General features: G+C 32.3%; 1 protein-coding gene across 1 annotated transcript in view; it reads left to right on the top strand.

Annotated features, from left to right (window-relative positions):
• The first annotated feature begins 3296 nt into the window (after positions 1-3296).
• kuz (zinc-dependent metalloprotease kuz) overlaps positions 3297-16604 on the top strand; it is a 78418-nt gene continuing 65110 nt past the window's right edge. Inside the window, exon 1 of the mRNA XM_089700229.1 lies at positions 3297-3790. Coding sequence (XP_089556355.1) covers positions 3730-3790 — 61 coding nt within the window. The 5' untranslated portion in view covers positions 3297-3729. The remainder of the gene's footprint in view (positions 3791-16604) is intronic.

Below are 16604 nucleotides of genomic sequence, written 5' to 3'. Positions count from 1 at the left end.
GTAATTCGGAACACGATGAAGTGTCACAGGAATCATCCTAAATGAAAAGGACTTTAGTGACCAGTCTGGTCACTAACGCATGGTGATTTTAATTATTGTTTTTGAAGTGAAAAACGTGTTTTCTAATTTCTTATGTTATTTTCTGAAAAGATAGTTTACTAAAGATTACATGGCTTGTGTTGTTCACGGCTGTAAAAGCCGTAAGTACTGGGAAATCGGATGAAGATTGGAATTTGTCTTTTCACAGGTTAGTGTTTTGATCAATTTTCTTGTTAATTGTATTATAAAAAAGTTAATTTACGTTATTTTCATAATCATCTATGTTTTATCTAACCGTAATCATTGAAATGAAATCATAATCAGCTTAGTTTTTAGAAAAAATGCAAAATATAACTTCCATAGTGTTGTGCAATTATCGATCCTTGAGTAGGTACGAAGTACTTCATTGATAATGACTGCTTTAGGTTAGGAGAAAAAAAAAGGTATTTAAGTATGGATTTTATTGTTATTTGCAGGTTTCTGGCTTGAAAAAAATTAAAAGATGTTTGGGTTAAAGCTATAGCACAGGGAAAATTGGAAGCCTTCAAAACATTCTCGGCCTTGTTCAAATCATTTCGAATCAGACGGGAAGAAAAGTAAAGTGCTTTGCAGAGATGCTGTGCCACAAGTTAAAGGTGGCATCTATTTTAAATAATAAATATTGTAATTTGTTAATTAAGTATCGAAATAAAATGTTGCAAAAAAAAAATTAAAATTTTATTTGTTTTATTTGAAGCAATTTATTTTAAACTTTTACCAATTTTTTCCTGTGGGAATGAGTTATTTTCCCGCGGTAAATTGTAGCCTATATGTTATTCTGATGTTTAATCTATAATATGTATCATAAAAACTCATTCAGTAGTTTTTTCGTGAAAGAATATCAAATGTCCATTCTTATATATATTTTTGCTTTTATAATATTAGTAGGATACGATCATTGATATGTAAAAAGATCAACCAGTTGGAAGTCAGATTCGCGCACGAAGGGTTCCGTATAATTCTATGAATGAATCTATGAAAACAGGAAAAAATACGTACCTTTTTACGAAACCATAAAAAACAACCTAAACCGAAATACCTAATAATATTTTTTTATAAAATATACAACGTAAGTAAAGGAATAATTCCAAATTAAACGAATCTTAAAATTTGGAATTACCTATCCATAATTCAAAATTAAAAGAATCTTAAATTATCTTCAAGCAATTTTATAACTTAATTTTTTTATTTATCGATATTTTAGTATTCGATAAAGTGGCAAGCACTACCTTTTTAGAACAAAAAGTGGCTACATGTGGATTTGAATGCCAAGCCGATAACAGTGTGTTGTCTCTTTCTATCGCATTAATTAGGGTATTGAATAAAAGAGAGCCACTATATAAGAAACGTTCAATTAATTGTTACGTCTCCAGGCTTGTTAATTGCTCCGAGACTATTTTGGACTCGGAGCAATTAACAAGCCTGGAGAAGTAACAATTAATTGAACGTTTCTTATATAGTGGCTCTCTTTTATTCAATACCCTAATTAATGCGATAGAAAGAGACAACACACTGTTATCTGCTTGGCATTCAAATCCACATGTAGCCACTTTTTGTTCTAAAAAGGTAGTGCTTGCCTTTACTTTATCGAATACTAAAATATCGATAAATAAAAAAAATAAGTTATAAAATTGCTTGAAGAAAATTTAAGATTCGTTTAAATTTGAATTATGGGTAGGTAATTCCAAATTTTAAGATTCGTTTAATTTGGAATTATTCATTTACGACGCGTATTGACTGCCTTGCATTGTATGGTAGTGGTATTTATAAAAATATATTATTAGGTATTTCGGTTTAGGTTGTTTTTATGGTTTCGTAAAAAGGTACGTATTTTTTCCTGTTTTCATAGATTCATTCACAGAATTATACGGAACCCTTCGTGCGCGAATCTGACTTCCACCTGGTTGATCTTTTTACAAATCAATAATCGTATCCTACTAATATTATAAAAGCAAAAATATATAAGAATGGACATATTTTGATACTCTTTCACGTAAAAACTACTGAATGAGTTTTTATGGAACTTTACAATTATATAGTTAGTTTAAACATCAGAATAACATATAGGCTACAATTTACCGCAGGAAAATAACTCATTCCCACAGGAAAAAATTGGTACAAGTTTAAAATAAATTGCTTCAAATAAAACAAATAAACATTTATTTTTTTTACAACCTTTTAATTTCGATACTTAATTACCAAATTACAATATTTATTATTTAAAATAGATGGCACCTTAAACTTGTGGCACAGCATCTCTGCAAAGCACTTTACTTTTCTTCCCGTCTGATTTGAAATGATTTGAACAAGGCCGAGAATGTTTTGAAGGCTTCCAATTTTTCCTGTGCTATAGCTTTAACCCAAACATCTTTTAATTGTTCTCAAGCCAGAAACCTGCAAATAACAATAAAATCCATACTTAAATACCTTTTTTTTTTCTCCTAACCTAAAGCAGTCATTATCAATGAAGTACAGTTTCGTTCCTACTCAAGTATCGATAATTGCACAACACTATGGAAGTTATATTTTGCATTTTTTCTAAAAACTAAGCTGATTATGATTTCATTTCAATGATTACGGTTAGATAAAACATAGATGATTAAGAAAATAAGGTAAATTAACTTATTTATAATACAATTAACAAAAAAATTGATCAAAACACTAACCTGTGAGATGACAAATTTCTATCTTCGTCCGATTTCACATTACTACGGCTTTTACAGCCGTAACTCGTAAGTAACACAAGCCATGTTATCTTTAGTCAATTGTCTTTTCATAAAATAACAAATTAAACTAAAACACTCGTTTTTCACTTCAAAAAAAATAATTAAAATAACCAAGCGATGATCACCAGACTGGTCATCAAAACAAATTGAAATGGCTACATGTCATTTCAAACTGTCGAACTGACATATATCTGTCCTCTTTTTTCGCATGACATTTTGCCATAAGCTAAAAAGGCCAAACTAGTGCGTTATTGTTCAATTAATTGTTACTTCTCCAGGCTAGTTAATTGCTCCGAGATTTTGGAAGTACATAAATATGAAGATTGAACTATAACCTATTTATTATTTTAATCGGGTTATAAACCATCATAATTGAAATAACTAAATCATAATACGTACAGCATTTTTTACCTTAAATATATTAAATTGAACGCATCCAATTTCTCGAAGCATAGACATTGTTTATGAACGCACTCTAACTTCGACATAATTCCAATATGTCAGTCAAGAGATGGCGAAGGACGGAAATCGTTTTTTTATTTGATTGTTATGTTTAAAGTGTGAAGAAGTTAATATTCTTAATTAAAAATGAGAATGTTGAATATAAACGGAATTGTTTTTTATTTATAACATAGAAAAAGTTATGTTTTTAGTGAATTCGTTTGTAGGGAAAGAAAATCATTGTTGTTATTTGTTTCAACAAAGCAAGTCTATGATTACAAGTAAATTTTAACATGAATTAATTTACGTGCATTGTGTCTTAAGTTTATTTATTGTGAGAATTATTTGTTGTAATGTAAATAAAAAATATTGTTTGCACGCGCATGCGTTTTTATCGAAAACAGACAAAGGTTTTGTGTAGTTTGAAAATCAGCTGTGTGTGCAATGACTTAGTGATACCAAAAGTGTGTGTTTTTAAGCGACAATGTTTAGTGAAATTGGATACACAATTTTTCTACTACTTGCCCTGCCATATATAGAAAGCGGTAAGTGTTTATATCCTTATAGTATCAGTTTATACTGGTAGATGTGTATTGGTGCCATTATGAACCAATTTGATGAATCAACTTGTTTTGTTGACTGTACAATTCGGAGTATCGCAGATTTGACTCAGCCAGATAATACTTGAATTATTTTCTTAAAATTCCCTTTCTTATCATAACAATGCAAATGAGTATGAATTGCAAAATACAAAATAAACATGTATTTTATAATAATCTATCGAAACATTCCATATTAACACATTAAACCCAAACATCCCTACGTTTATAAATTATCATGGTGTTTAAAAACTATTTTTAATCGAGATTTTTTTAAATACAGGTTATATGTTCAGTAAATATATCTTTATTCTGTAACTTATTTTGAATAGTTAGTACTCAAAATAGTACACGCAAGCCATAGTTTTTGTGTACCTTAAGTCTTTTAATATCTTAGTTGTATAGACAAATGTTTTCTTTGTCATTGTTTACATTAAGCTAAGATGCCATGATGAGCCAGATGATGTCAGTTTCTTAGCAATTATAAATTAAATTGAGTCAGAGTCACACAACTTAAAAAAAGTTTAGTGATATAGCTTTAGTCAACTAAAATAAGCTGTAAAAATAAATATTTCCATGTATTTCACACATTGTAATATCTATAGTCCAAGATAAGTAACTGTGTGCCGTGCAATATGCACAAATGTTAAATGTACCAACAACATTGTAAAACCAGATTATAGATAAACTTAACGCTAAATTTGCAGTAGTGTAGGTAGGTAGTTGGAACTAACTGAATACTTTCATGAAATAATCGGATTCAGAAGAAAAAATCAATCAGTCACTAAAATATTCTGCTTTTGCCAATTTTACTGAATTTAAATAATTGTACAATAATTGCAGAAATATAATTGAATTATTACAAAATTCCAATTTCTTTTAGTTTTTGCAAAAATGGTGGGAAATCTTTATCAGTTTCATAATGGACAATATCTGTACATAACAATAGCAATAAATATGTTACCCAATTATTAAACTGTAGGTGTACATATATCTGATCTGATAATAAAATAAAATAGATTTGTTTTTAATTTAATGAACTTTTTATGATGATATAATATTATGGATACAATAAAAAAGAGTAAACGATTGTATATTCAAATTCAATAATTTTCATGTTTGAAATCTTATCAATGTACCTATTGTATGGTTTAATAATTGTACATTTCAAATCCAAATTGTTGATTAAGAATTATTCATAAATATCATTCATTAAAGTAAATAAACTCAAACTCAAACATTTAATTATTAAATTAGACTTCTTCTAGAAGCACTCTTGAATCGTCTTAAGATAATTTTAAGTTATTTGAACTATATGACAAACATCCTAATGACCAATATGTATCCATTCACTATGAAACCGTTTTTTGTTAGATTGCATTTCCCCTAGTTGACTTATGACCTATAAATATTTAATTGTATCTCTTTGATTTATCCTGAGAAAAATAATAGAAAAGTTCTTATGTGCGGTTTGCAACTTACATATTCGGAAAGCATAGTATGTGATAATGCTAATGTTTTAAAATGGTAAGCTTGCTAAGTAGGCTCTCGGGTATAGTATATGTTACAAACAATTGTTCTTAAAACATCCAGAAGTAACAAACATAATTTTCCATTAAAAGTAAACCTACAAAACAACAAAGAATTTTTTTTCCTACAAATATGTATCATGTATGTATTTCTTAAAAAATAATACACATAATTATAGCCTATTTTTTTAATAATGGCATATTTAAGAATGTAGTCGTCGTTTCAAAAGTGGACACGTCATCCATCATGCAGTTCTACTTTCCCCGTCATATCCATGTATCAATGTTCAATGGGTTTAGCAAAACCAGTTCTGAATCACAGCTAACCACGCCTACGCGTCTAGATATTCGCGATCGTGATAAACCAACCGACGAACTTTGTCTTGTACCACCGTAATTATAACTGTACTAAGCGTTCGGTAATTTAAGTATCGCCTATCAATATAGCCCGAATTATTAAGGTATCTGAGCAGTTAATGACCAAGAATGTTTGCCTCAATTGAACACGGGTATTAGTAATAACGATGTTCCGGGTTATTTGAATATTACAATGGACAGCAAACACATAGCAATATGTAAAGTCGCTGTATTACGGACCGACCACAAGGGTCAGAAGGTTCCACGAAGATATAAATGCCTCCATTGAAACGGATGTCCAATTTACAAACATCCAAAGAAACCGGGAGCCGGAAACTTGCTTATAAAATAAAAACCGTAATAAATACAATTTAGAATATCAAAGAAAAGAACTCGAGACACTTGTGTTAGACTACAAGCCCGCATAGGACAAAAATATGGGTCAAATGAACCACCATGGGACATATCTAGAACGATAGCAGAGCAAAAAATAATAAGATTCATCACTATGCCGTCACTTGTAAGCTGTCCAACTGAGTGCAGATGAGAATTGAAAAGTACAGGTAGACTCGGTAAATTTTGGTCATATATTTTTGTACGGCATTCTTAACCATCGATAGATCCATTAAAAATAATAAGAAACCGCTCAGTGCCGTACAAAAATGGTGGTCCACCAAGTCGGAATTTTTATTTAATTTCCGAGAGTTACCGGGGGTAAATTTGGTCATTTGACCATGTACGGCATCTGTGTCATACTATTGCTATACTGCTTTTAATCCATTATTCCGCAACGCCGTACAAAAATCATGGGGACAAGGGGAAAAAATCGAGAGTTGTAATCCCCTCTCTTTCCCCACTCCAGGGGGTCATTTGACACAACACGAAATAAATTTATTTTTAAAGTATTTTATGCATAGATAATATTTTTTCATGTGCCGTACATTTTCGTTGGTTCAAAGGGGAAAAATCTGAAAAAGAAAAAAATCCATATAACGAAATATTTGCTTTATATTTTTATAATAAAATATAAATATACATTAATATTAAGAAGCTCGAGGTGGTTAATTATCACCTTGGAAAGTCGGAGTCAGGTGGAATGGACTCCGTTAAATTGATGAACTAATAAAAAAGCTATGAACGAAAAGATGTGAATTATATGCAATCAGTCCATGAATACAGGTAAAGTCACAAGCAAATGCTAGTAATATATACATATTCAAAATGTACAAGTAAAGCGCTTTCAAATGATACCAAACACTGCATATTTATCTTAACTTTATTTTTTTACTCTGTATGTTTTGTCCGCTAGAGGGCGCCACATTAGATTTTGTGAAACCCCATATAGCTTTTAGCTAGCTGGTCGTTGGTTATCCAGTGAACAATTCAGACGCCTCTAATGATATGTCATTTGTCGAATTCTGATAAGTAGTTTAGAAGTTACGAGGGAATAGATGATCATACATACATGACCTGTAAACAACCATAACCCTCCTTTTGCTTTGCCGTAGTTGGGTAAAAATATGTTAATGCCGTACTGTATCAAATGGCCATAAAGCACTCTTAAAATTGTAGCTTTCGTCGCTTTCATCAGCCTAAAAGATGTGGTCTGCACAAAAATGTACGGCATCGTTTTTTCCTAATTTATCTATGTTAATACTATTTAAAACAACGGATAAAGTGTAGAAAACTATTATATTTCATTAATCTACGATGTTTAAACTTTAACAAAATTTCTGGTTTTGCATTTCTCTATAACTTTTTTTAGAACGGTTTCTTTTGAACGGCAATACTATACAACAATTGAATTTTACAATATCATGTTAAAAAAAAAGTTCCCGTACAGGGTCAAATGACCTTACAGCTCTTTATATCAAGAATTCGATGAAATTAAGATGATTATTGGTATACATTTAAAAGAACAATTATTTTTTGACGGCATTGCTTTTAATAGTACTTTTGAGTGCTAGATAATGTTTTGGAACCGAAGCCGTACTTAGTCAAATGACCCCCTGGAGTGGGGAAAGAGAGGGGATTGCATCTCTCGATTTTTTCCCCTTGTCCCCATGATTTTTGTACGGCGTTGCGGAATAATGGATTAAAAGCAGTATAGCAATAGTATGACACAGATGCCGTACATGGTCAAATGACCAAATTTACCCCCGGTAACTCTCGGAAATTAAATAAAAATTCCGACTTGGTGGACCCACATTTTTGTACGGCACTGAGCGGTTTCTTATTATTTTTAATGGATCTATCGATGGTTAAGAATGCCGTACAAAAATATATGACCAAAATTTACCGAGTCTACCTGTACTTTTCAATTCTCATCTGCACTCAGTTGGACAGCTTACAAGTGACGGCATAGTGATGAATCTTATTATTTTTTGCTCTGCTATCGTTCTAGATATGTCCCCTGGTGGTTCATTTGACCCATATTTTTGTCCTATGCGGGCTTGTAGTCTATGTCGCGTTAAACAAAGTTAACCGTTGACATCTCACGCCCGTTTTATTTTTGGGGGCGGTAATTTATTCTCGTCGAAGTCACCAACGAACACGCTCGGCACACAAAAAGCTCCTTATATATACGAGTTCTTTGTTTTGTGTCGAGTATCGGTCAAGCGACACGATGCGCCGTCCACTCAATGTGTGGAGATTACTCTGTGTCAAGACGGCCAGGTTGCTCGCATCCTTTGTGACTAATTTTGTGGCGAAGTGGAATGACCCACATCGCGTTAAAATGTTTCGCTTTGACGCGGCCCACACTGAATATTTACAGTATCGTCTGGGTTTTTCCTACTGATAATTTTGTACGAAACATTTTGAATGTTAATTTAATATTAAAGTTTTTATCAACTTTGTTGTGTACTGTTTGATCCTCTTTCCTTATTTTTCAATAAATTAATAATGAATTTGTTCATTAATTATGCGCAGACGAAATAAACGAGCGCTTTATCATGATATCAGTAATTAATTTACTTATGTACTTAAACCCTATGTAGCAGAAAAACTGCAAATGAAAGGATAGAGTGGTTTTTGTCGAGATGTTACTGTGAAGAACGGAACATCGTTATTAACCTTCAAGCTGCGATCAATGCTCTTGTAATTCTGATTGCATAGATCCGTCAATTGTTTCTGAAATGGAGACAAGAAGCATATCCACTCGACAATAGCAGCGCAAACAATGGCGCACAGTATAAAGGACATTTTTATATAGCTAGTTAAATTAGTGAAAATAGAAATGAAAAGGCGTTTCAAATTATTCACAGGCAGGATGTAAAACTTTTTACGCACCCTTTTCTGCTTACTATCCGTAAGCTGTTTCAGGCATCCACTTAAAAACTGTACTGAGTGCGGAACAAAATAAGAGAAAATATATTTTAATTTTATTTCGAGAGAGGTTTTCCGTACTGTAATTTTCATCCAGCTAGCTATCGAACGCAATTTGTACGACTTGAAATTTGGTCTCACTTTTTTATTTTAAGTATTTAAAAGCCATTCCAGAAACATGTTTATTCATAAAAATATAGATTTAGTTTTCACTCTGTTATAAGTACCTACGGTTTAGTCGACAATACAGTTTGTGCAAATTTTAATTACTTGCCTAAAAAAAAACACAGAATATACTATGCAATGAGACGGTTGTTGTTTCTTTTGTGTGTAACAAAAAGTGTGCTATTCGAAGTGAATATTCATGATTCTATTCATGATCCTCAGACGAAATCAAAAGTTATGTTCTAGTTCTGGCCATTATTTGTTTTAAATAGATACTGTCCATTCCATTGATAAGCCCAATTAAAAATTAATCTCTTAATAATGTAAGTTACGAATAAATTGTATGCGATGTTTATTCTTCCGTACCTCCTTAAAATCAAATATGAACCCCACTGCCTGATCCCGAAATCCTGTCTATAATCCTTTCATACTTGAAAGGTGGGTCTTTATAAAGTATAGGCCCGGGATTCTACGAAATTTCATCCCTTTAGGGGTAACATTGAGATTGCGGTTTGCGCGGACGACACCACGGTCAACTGGTTTATGTATCTCTAGCTACATACGTATACAAGAATAACTTGCTTCGTCACTTAACGGGCTCTCAAAGCTGATCAGTTAAGCGGCGTTTACCTACATTACGGTTCCGTTAAAATTTCACCCCGTAACGTGAGACAGTGTACACTCGGTTCGTTTACGAATTTGGTCGGATTTTGGAAGTATTTGAAGCGATAACTTTGAACCTGTGAATATTTTAATGCTTTGAAGTAACATTTTGCTTTTCAAAAATTTCAAAAGACTTATTAAATTTCGTTTTTTTACAGCTAAATGGATCAAATTCATAAGAGTTATTACTACTCATTCTTCGATTTATTATATTAAGTAAATTCGCCATAATTGGCAGTTGTTAGCGTTCTCATGCGAGTTCAATAAACTCATCAATACAAACAGGGAGTAATTTAAATTTATGAAATCGATTAAAATATTACGATATAATAGACGCGATTGGCGGAGTGTCGTTCGGCAGACGGTGTGGTATTCAATAGGCAGCACACGTCACAGTGGTCGTGACCTCGCCGGTTCAACGTCCCAGGCGTCACAGATCGCGGCCGATGCGTCAGCCGTGTATCTACGTGTGTTCTGCGTGGTGCACTTGTTTGATGCTGCGATTAGCTGTGAACGCTGTAACTACCAGAACTTTGGAGAAGGTTGCTTACCGTGTAACCATAACTTTAGATAGGGACTAGGGTAGAGAAAGATCAATGCTTATGACGGTAGATATCGGTGATATAAAGTTTCGTTTCGCTTCTTACGCCCTGTGAATCTGAGCTGAAGTTAATGCTTCTTTCTATTGGTCAAAACTAACGATTTCTTAAAAGTGTTTTAAGGATAAAAATGTAATAAACGAAAAAGGTTAAAGTTAAACGGTAATCTAGTTATCTGTAAAAGTAGCTTGTGTTATCTCGCTACAGTATAACCAGATATTTAAACCAGAGTTTTACTGTTCACATGTGATCGTAAACTATCGTGTAACAATAATAGTGATGAACATATTTCAATACAATGAACTTACGTAACTCCACTTGAGAATGGTAATTATAATAAAACTATCTTCGTTATGCACACAATTTCAAGATAAATCACAGTGTGTTGTTAAATAGCAATGATGATATCAAGTACCTTATCAGTTGACTGTTTGCATTTTTTAACGCTATGATCAACATGCTATTGCTTATTTTACTCATAATCATGTAACAATAGTTCACTAAAAATATATTACTATAACTTTACAAATTTAAAACTGTATCGTCTCGGAAGAATGAATCGCCCTAGTTTCAAATGAATTGCCCTTGTCCAACAATTGGATTCCGTTTCGCAACTAGGTGTAATAAAGAATATAAATTATTTAAAACACTGCTAATTGTCGACTTATCGGATTGTTTATGCACGCCTGCTTAGTTACTGATCGTTCAAGATCAATCAAGTTAATCTTAACGTTTACTTTCGCTCGTAAAATAATAACAACGTATAGTAAATTGTTAATAGAAAATAATTTGAGTTCAGTTTGTATACTGTTTATTTTTATGTACTATACTCGTACATTGTTAGTTATTATACCTAGGTACTTACTTGTTACATATTAATCTCGCAGTAGTTAGTTGTTTCTAGCTATCACGTATCTACTCCACTTGCCACATCGCCGGTAATCCCTGAATGGGATATCAGCTCGGAGAGCAGTGACGTCACAATCCGAGTGCGCTTGCCACACTTGAAGCCGATAGAGGCCCATTGTGCATTCTCAGCAAACCTTTATTCGTTTTAATGAATTTGCTGTGCAACTACTGAATGAATCTTCTTTATCTTAACTCATCGTTTTCCCTTCATCATTTGAAAACTGCATTTAATGAAATGTGCATTAGAGTTGGGGGCGTATTATATCATAAAGTCCTGCTTACAAATATATTTATGAGGGAGAAGAAACCCTTATGTTTATATCGATGTAATTAATATACAAATTACATAATCTATATTGTATGTATTCGACTTAATTAATAACTGTTAAGTTATGTACACGATGTGTTAATTAATTGATTAAATTAACACAATGATCATGTTTGTAATTGTTTTATATATACGCAGTTATTTTATGTTACCGATTTTATCATTTTTATGGACTTACTTAAATAATACGGGAATTCGACTTTTTAAAAACCTAATAACATAAAGCTTTTCACTTTATCGAATATCAGATTTCATGCCTACGCGTTGGTGTTTAATGAGTCATTATTTAAATCTAAAACCTAGAATGACCGGGTCGAGGTTTTTATGTTACATTAAGTGAAGGCTATAGGCTTTAAATCGCTCTAGAGCTGTGCTAGAGCCTTGGAAGGCGATCACGCTTCGCCGGGCATGACTCGGCGCACGCAGGGCTCAAATCTTTGTTATTTAATACATTACCTAGCTCTTGTGAGTCATCGTTTAAAGTATTCAGGAGGAAATTGCTGTCCGTGGATAATGGATTAATTGTTATCGAGTATTTTTTCCGTTAGAAAAATATGATGCAAAATTGAAAATATGTTAGCGTTATAAAATGTTATCAAATTTTCATAATAGCCTTTTTTGTACGTGTATTTTAAGAGGAGCTAAATCATCGATGATCTATTATGTTTACGTGAGTTATTAAAACAAGTCGATCGTGAAGGTCTTCGCCAGAGTGCTAATTTAGTGCTAACCGCTACATTTTTCTCAATCGCGATGTTTCTTATATCGCGCTAGTATGTAAACAATCTAATAAAAGTCCCGCCTACATTTAAACTACCATTAGCGAGTTTGTTGAACTCAACAAATCTCACTTTGTAAATTATTTGCACTGGAATAAATTCATTTTTATTGCACCTACTAAGTAATGCGATAAGTAATGCGGTAATAACGCTTTTACTGAATAGCCAGACGATGGAAATGCAAGAATGGGTATAAAAACGGCGACTAATTACGAAGTTAGAGGCGGCAATTCGGTGCGAATCATAATGGACGATGGCATCGAGCCACGTACTTTTGTTTGGGATTGTGTATAGATATGGTTAATCTGAGACGAGACTAGTCTCGGTCAGCGGCTGGGGACAACGCTGTTGATTCATCCAGCGTCTGCTTAATTGTAGGCGGTGCCAAGAATTTAGTTAAGTCACTGTGCGACGGAAATATGGACTTCGCTGCTTTGTTTGTTGAAAGAATGAATAGATGAAACAAAAAAAATAATGCCCATGTTTGTACTAGTTTTCATATACATAGTTCGTAATTTGTATGGTGGGTTATCTATATACATAATTATATATATTAAAATTTTTTGGTAACGTGGTTTAGCATTTCGTAATTCGTAAAAATTGTTATACCTAGCATTTCGTAAAGGAGTTTGTTTAGGTAAAAATAGAAAGCGATATAGAGGAAATGTATTCATTACGTTAAATTATATTTGTTTAAATTCATAAATTAAAATTGAAAAGCTTGCCTATGTGCAATCGTTTAATTTAAACATTATTCCGTATTCGTATCTATTATGAAATATGAATACTTACCATATTATTTATAATCTCACTAGTATGATAAAATTTATATAATCACTCTAATTACTTAACATTTCAAATGCCTCGTTAAAATCTAATATATATTATAAAGGCGAAAGTTTGTAAGGATGTATGGATGTATGGATGTTTGTTACTCTTTCACGTAAAAACTACTGAACCGATTACAATGAAATTTAGCACACATATAGAGGGTAGCTTGGATTAACACATAGGATAGTTTTTATCCCGGAAATCCCACGGGAACGGGAACTATGCGGGTTTTCCTTTGCAAACGCGGGCGAAGCCGCGGGCGGAAATCTAGTATTCCATATAAAAGTAGTAGTTCCGTAGAAATGAAGACTAAACACAATATCAGTAGGATCGAAAGTCCTAGACAGCAGGAGTTTATACAGTTATGTAGTGGTTTTACTTTAACCACTATGTGCTTCATCTTACTTATCTTAGAGATTTATACTTGCCTCCTAGTCCACTTCAGCATTTATTTATCGAACTATATATACTTTTAGAGGCGGATCATTTATAGTAATCACAAATTTAACAAAAGGCCTAACGTTCATACTGTTATGAATTGATTCGTTAATTGTAAACCAAAAAAAAATAAAAACAAATAGGTATCAAAACAAACTCAATTGTGTCTTTTGCCTACGTCATACTTAGAATAGCAATATTGCCTCTCAGAAGATTATAATGGAGCTTATGGAGCATATTCTATGTTTTATTTCAGTCATATAACGATTTTTATTTCCTTTAACGGTTGCAACGTATGAAGTAGGTACTCTCCTTTGTTCACGTAATAATAACAGTCAATATTGCTTTCCACGGTTGTCTGGTTTACACTACGTCATAAATGAAATAGGGGATAAAAGGATTCGTATTCGGACATCATTTTGAATATTATGTGAAATTGAAGAAATATGTACCACAACTTATGTGAGAGGGATTCCATTTACAGTAAGCCCGCAGTAAACTCCCAGAAAACTGTCAAGTCTAGGCTTACCCAGGTTATACAAGCAAGCATCATAAACGCACGCTCCAAAGGATCCCAAACACAGCAATAATTTACGCTGCAGTAACGTATTATGTTAGGTGCACAAACTCCGTTAATATAACGACTCAACGTTGTCTCTAGAGATGACTACAAATAAACAAATAGGCACTTCATTTGATTTGTGTAGTCGTAACTCTCGTGAATGCGCTCACCATTCAACGTTACCCCTGTGGTTTATTGCAGATCAGACTACTGGATAAAATAATATTTTTTTACTATCTTGTATGTATAATGTACATGTATGTAAGGGTCCCATAAAGACAACTTCTTCTACGTAATCATTACTTGCATAATAATTCGTACCATTATTACATTTCCTCGTGTTTTATAATTCTGGTAACTCGTGAAGTTTTCAAGGATATCGCATATTAAAATTAAACAACATCATTAAGGAAAATGCTTCATTATATTTGCATAAATAAAACAGCGAGTACTTTTTACGTATTTTGAATCTTTTCCTCATAATTCACGTAATATATTATTAATATTTGTTTAATTCGAATTGAAGCATTGAATTTCAAATTTAAATATAAATTAGATTAAATTTATTCGCTTTTAAGTGGTTACTCTTTATCACTGTAAAAAGGTTTACGTTATGAAGGTGAGAAGGTAAATTTACCTTTGAATAACCCTTCCCCGTGTAACCTTTCCTAAATATAGATATCCATCGAATAGGTTCTCTTGAATAGGACGAATATTTGAGATATTCTAAACTTAATTGGGTAGTTATTAGTTATTACCAAGTTTTGCGCTACTTTCGTAACTGAAACATTAATTTGTTAAACTGGAGTTTTGTAAAGAAACAATATATAAAACTCCAAATATTATAAATTATTGTAACTATGTCGTTATAGTCATATAGGTATTAATGATAAAATTCATAATCTCATTCTTTAAATTTGGTTCACGGTAATTTAAAACTTTAATTATAAATTCTACCGTTGCTTTATTTGACTTTCCGGACACATAAGTCCTGCGTTCGTTAACCGTTAATAGTGTTCCAGCATTTGATACTCTCCATAGGTACGTCTTATCATGTTTAAAAAAAAAAAAAAAATAAAAATAGTTTATTTCCTTTCTAAATTTTACACAATTTGGAGTAGTAGGGCCCTCCTAGTAAGTTTAAGATAAAACCTGTGTCAGGAGGACCCGCTCTTCCTTAACTTAAAATAGGTTATCTACATGAAAAAAATAAACTGTTAATAACTAAATACATATTAATAGTTAAGTGTGGAGTGTATGATTGTGTGTGTGTGATGTGTTTGTGTATTGTGTGTTGTGTGTGTGTGTGTGTGTGTTTGATTCCTATGTTTGATTCACAATACATCCACTGATTTTAAAACGTATGATTAAGCTCTAAACAGATTCTGTCGGTGGCTATCCAGAGCGTGTTTGTGTTCGCCGCCCACCGCCCGCCCAGCGGTCGCTCCGTCAAGGTCGACGCCCTATCTCGCCACTGGTTTCATTTTCTAGCTGTAGCTGTATGGAGATCGATAATATGCAGTTTTTATTCATATTGTATTAGTTAGTGAGATTATGAATAAATTAAATTGTATGATTATGCATAATTTATCCTGTTTTGAGTTGAGATTAGACCTATAAAGTGTTTTATTGTATGCATCACACTCCACTATATCATATCTAAAAAGTAAATATAAATGAAATCATACTTATTTCTGTAAATTGCTAAGAGGTGTGTGGTCATGACCAAAACGAATCCAATTTTATTATTTTTATTAATGCATAAGTAAGTAGGTAGGTAAACCTAATATTCTTCAAGTTTCAAAATGAATTCCAGTAAATATATAATTAATTTTAAATCTCAAATATTATCTAAATATATAACTATTTCCATTAAATGTTGGGGCTCAGTGACCTTGTAGAATTCTAAGAAATGTTTATTTATTAAATTTCATGAAATGTTATGATTTAAATATTAACTTCAGAATTAATTTCTTTTCTATCAACATTAGTAAGTGAATGTTTTCTTTGTATCGTTTTTCTTGTTTTAAGTAAATATTATGTTTGTTGTTTACGATGGTCTGGAAGAAATGACTCCGTCCCATAAGGCGGCTATTTATGTATGACTGTATTTTATGGCGATTACAATAAAACGTTCTCTTTCATTCATCTAAAGAACAAAGAAAGAAAGATACTATATGCATAATTAACATCTGCTCGTAGTCTTATGTTTGTTTTATTCTTTAATTTATATAAAAAAGTTGTTTGAAATTTATAAGAATATCCATAATACG

The sequence above is a fragment of the Colias philodice genome, chromosome 10 (assembly GCF_061535455.1).
Source record: "Colias philodice isolate Cphi_HAF_F1 chromosome 10, ilColPhil1 Martin Lab GWU primary, whole genome shotgun sequence".
In the NCBI taxonomy this organism is placed as follows: domain Eukaryota; kingdom Metazoa; phylum Arthropoda; class Insecta; order Lepidoptera; family Pieridae; genus Colias; species Colias philodice.
Note: the sequence above shows the minus strand (reverse complement) of the source record. Positions and strands in the feature narration are given on the sequence as shown.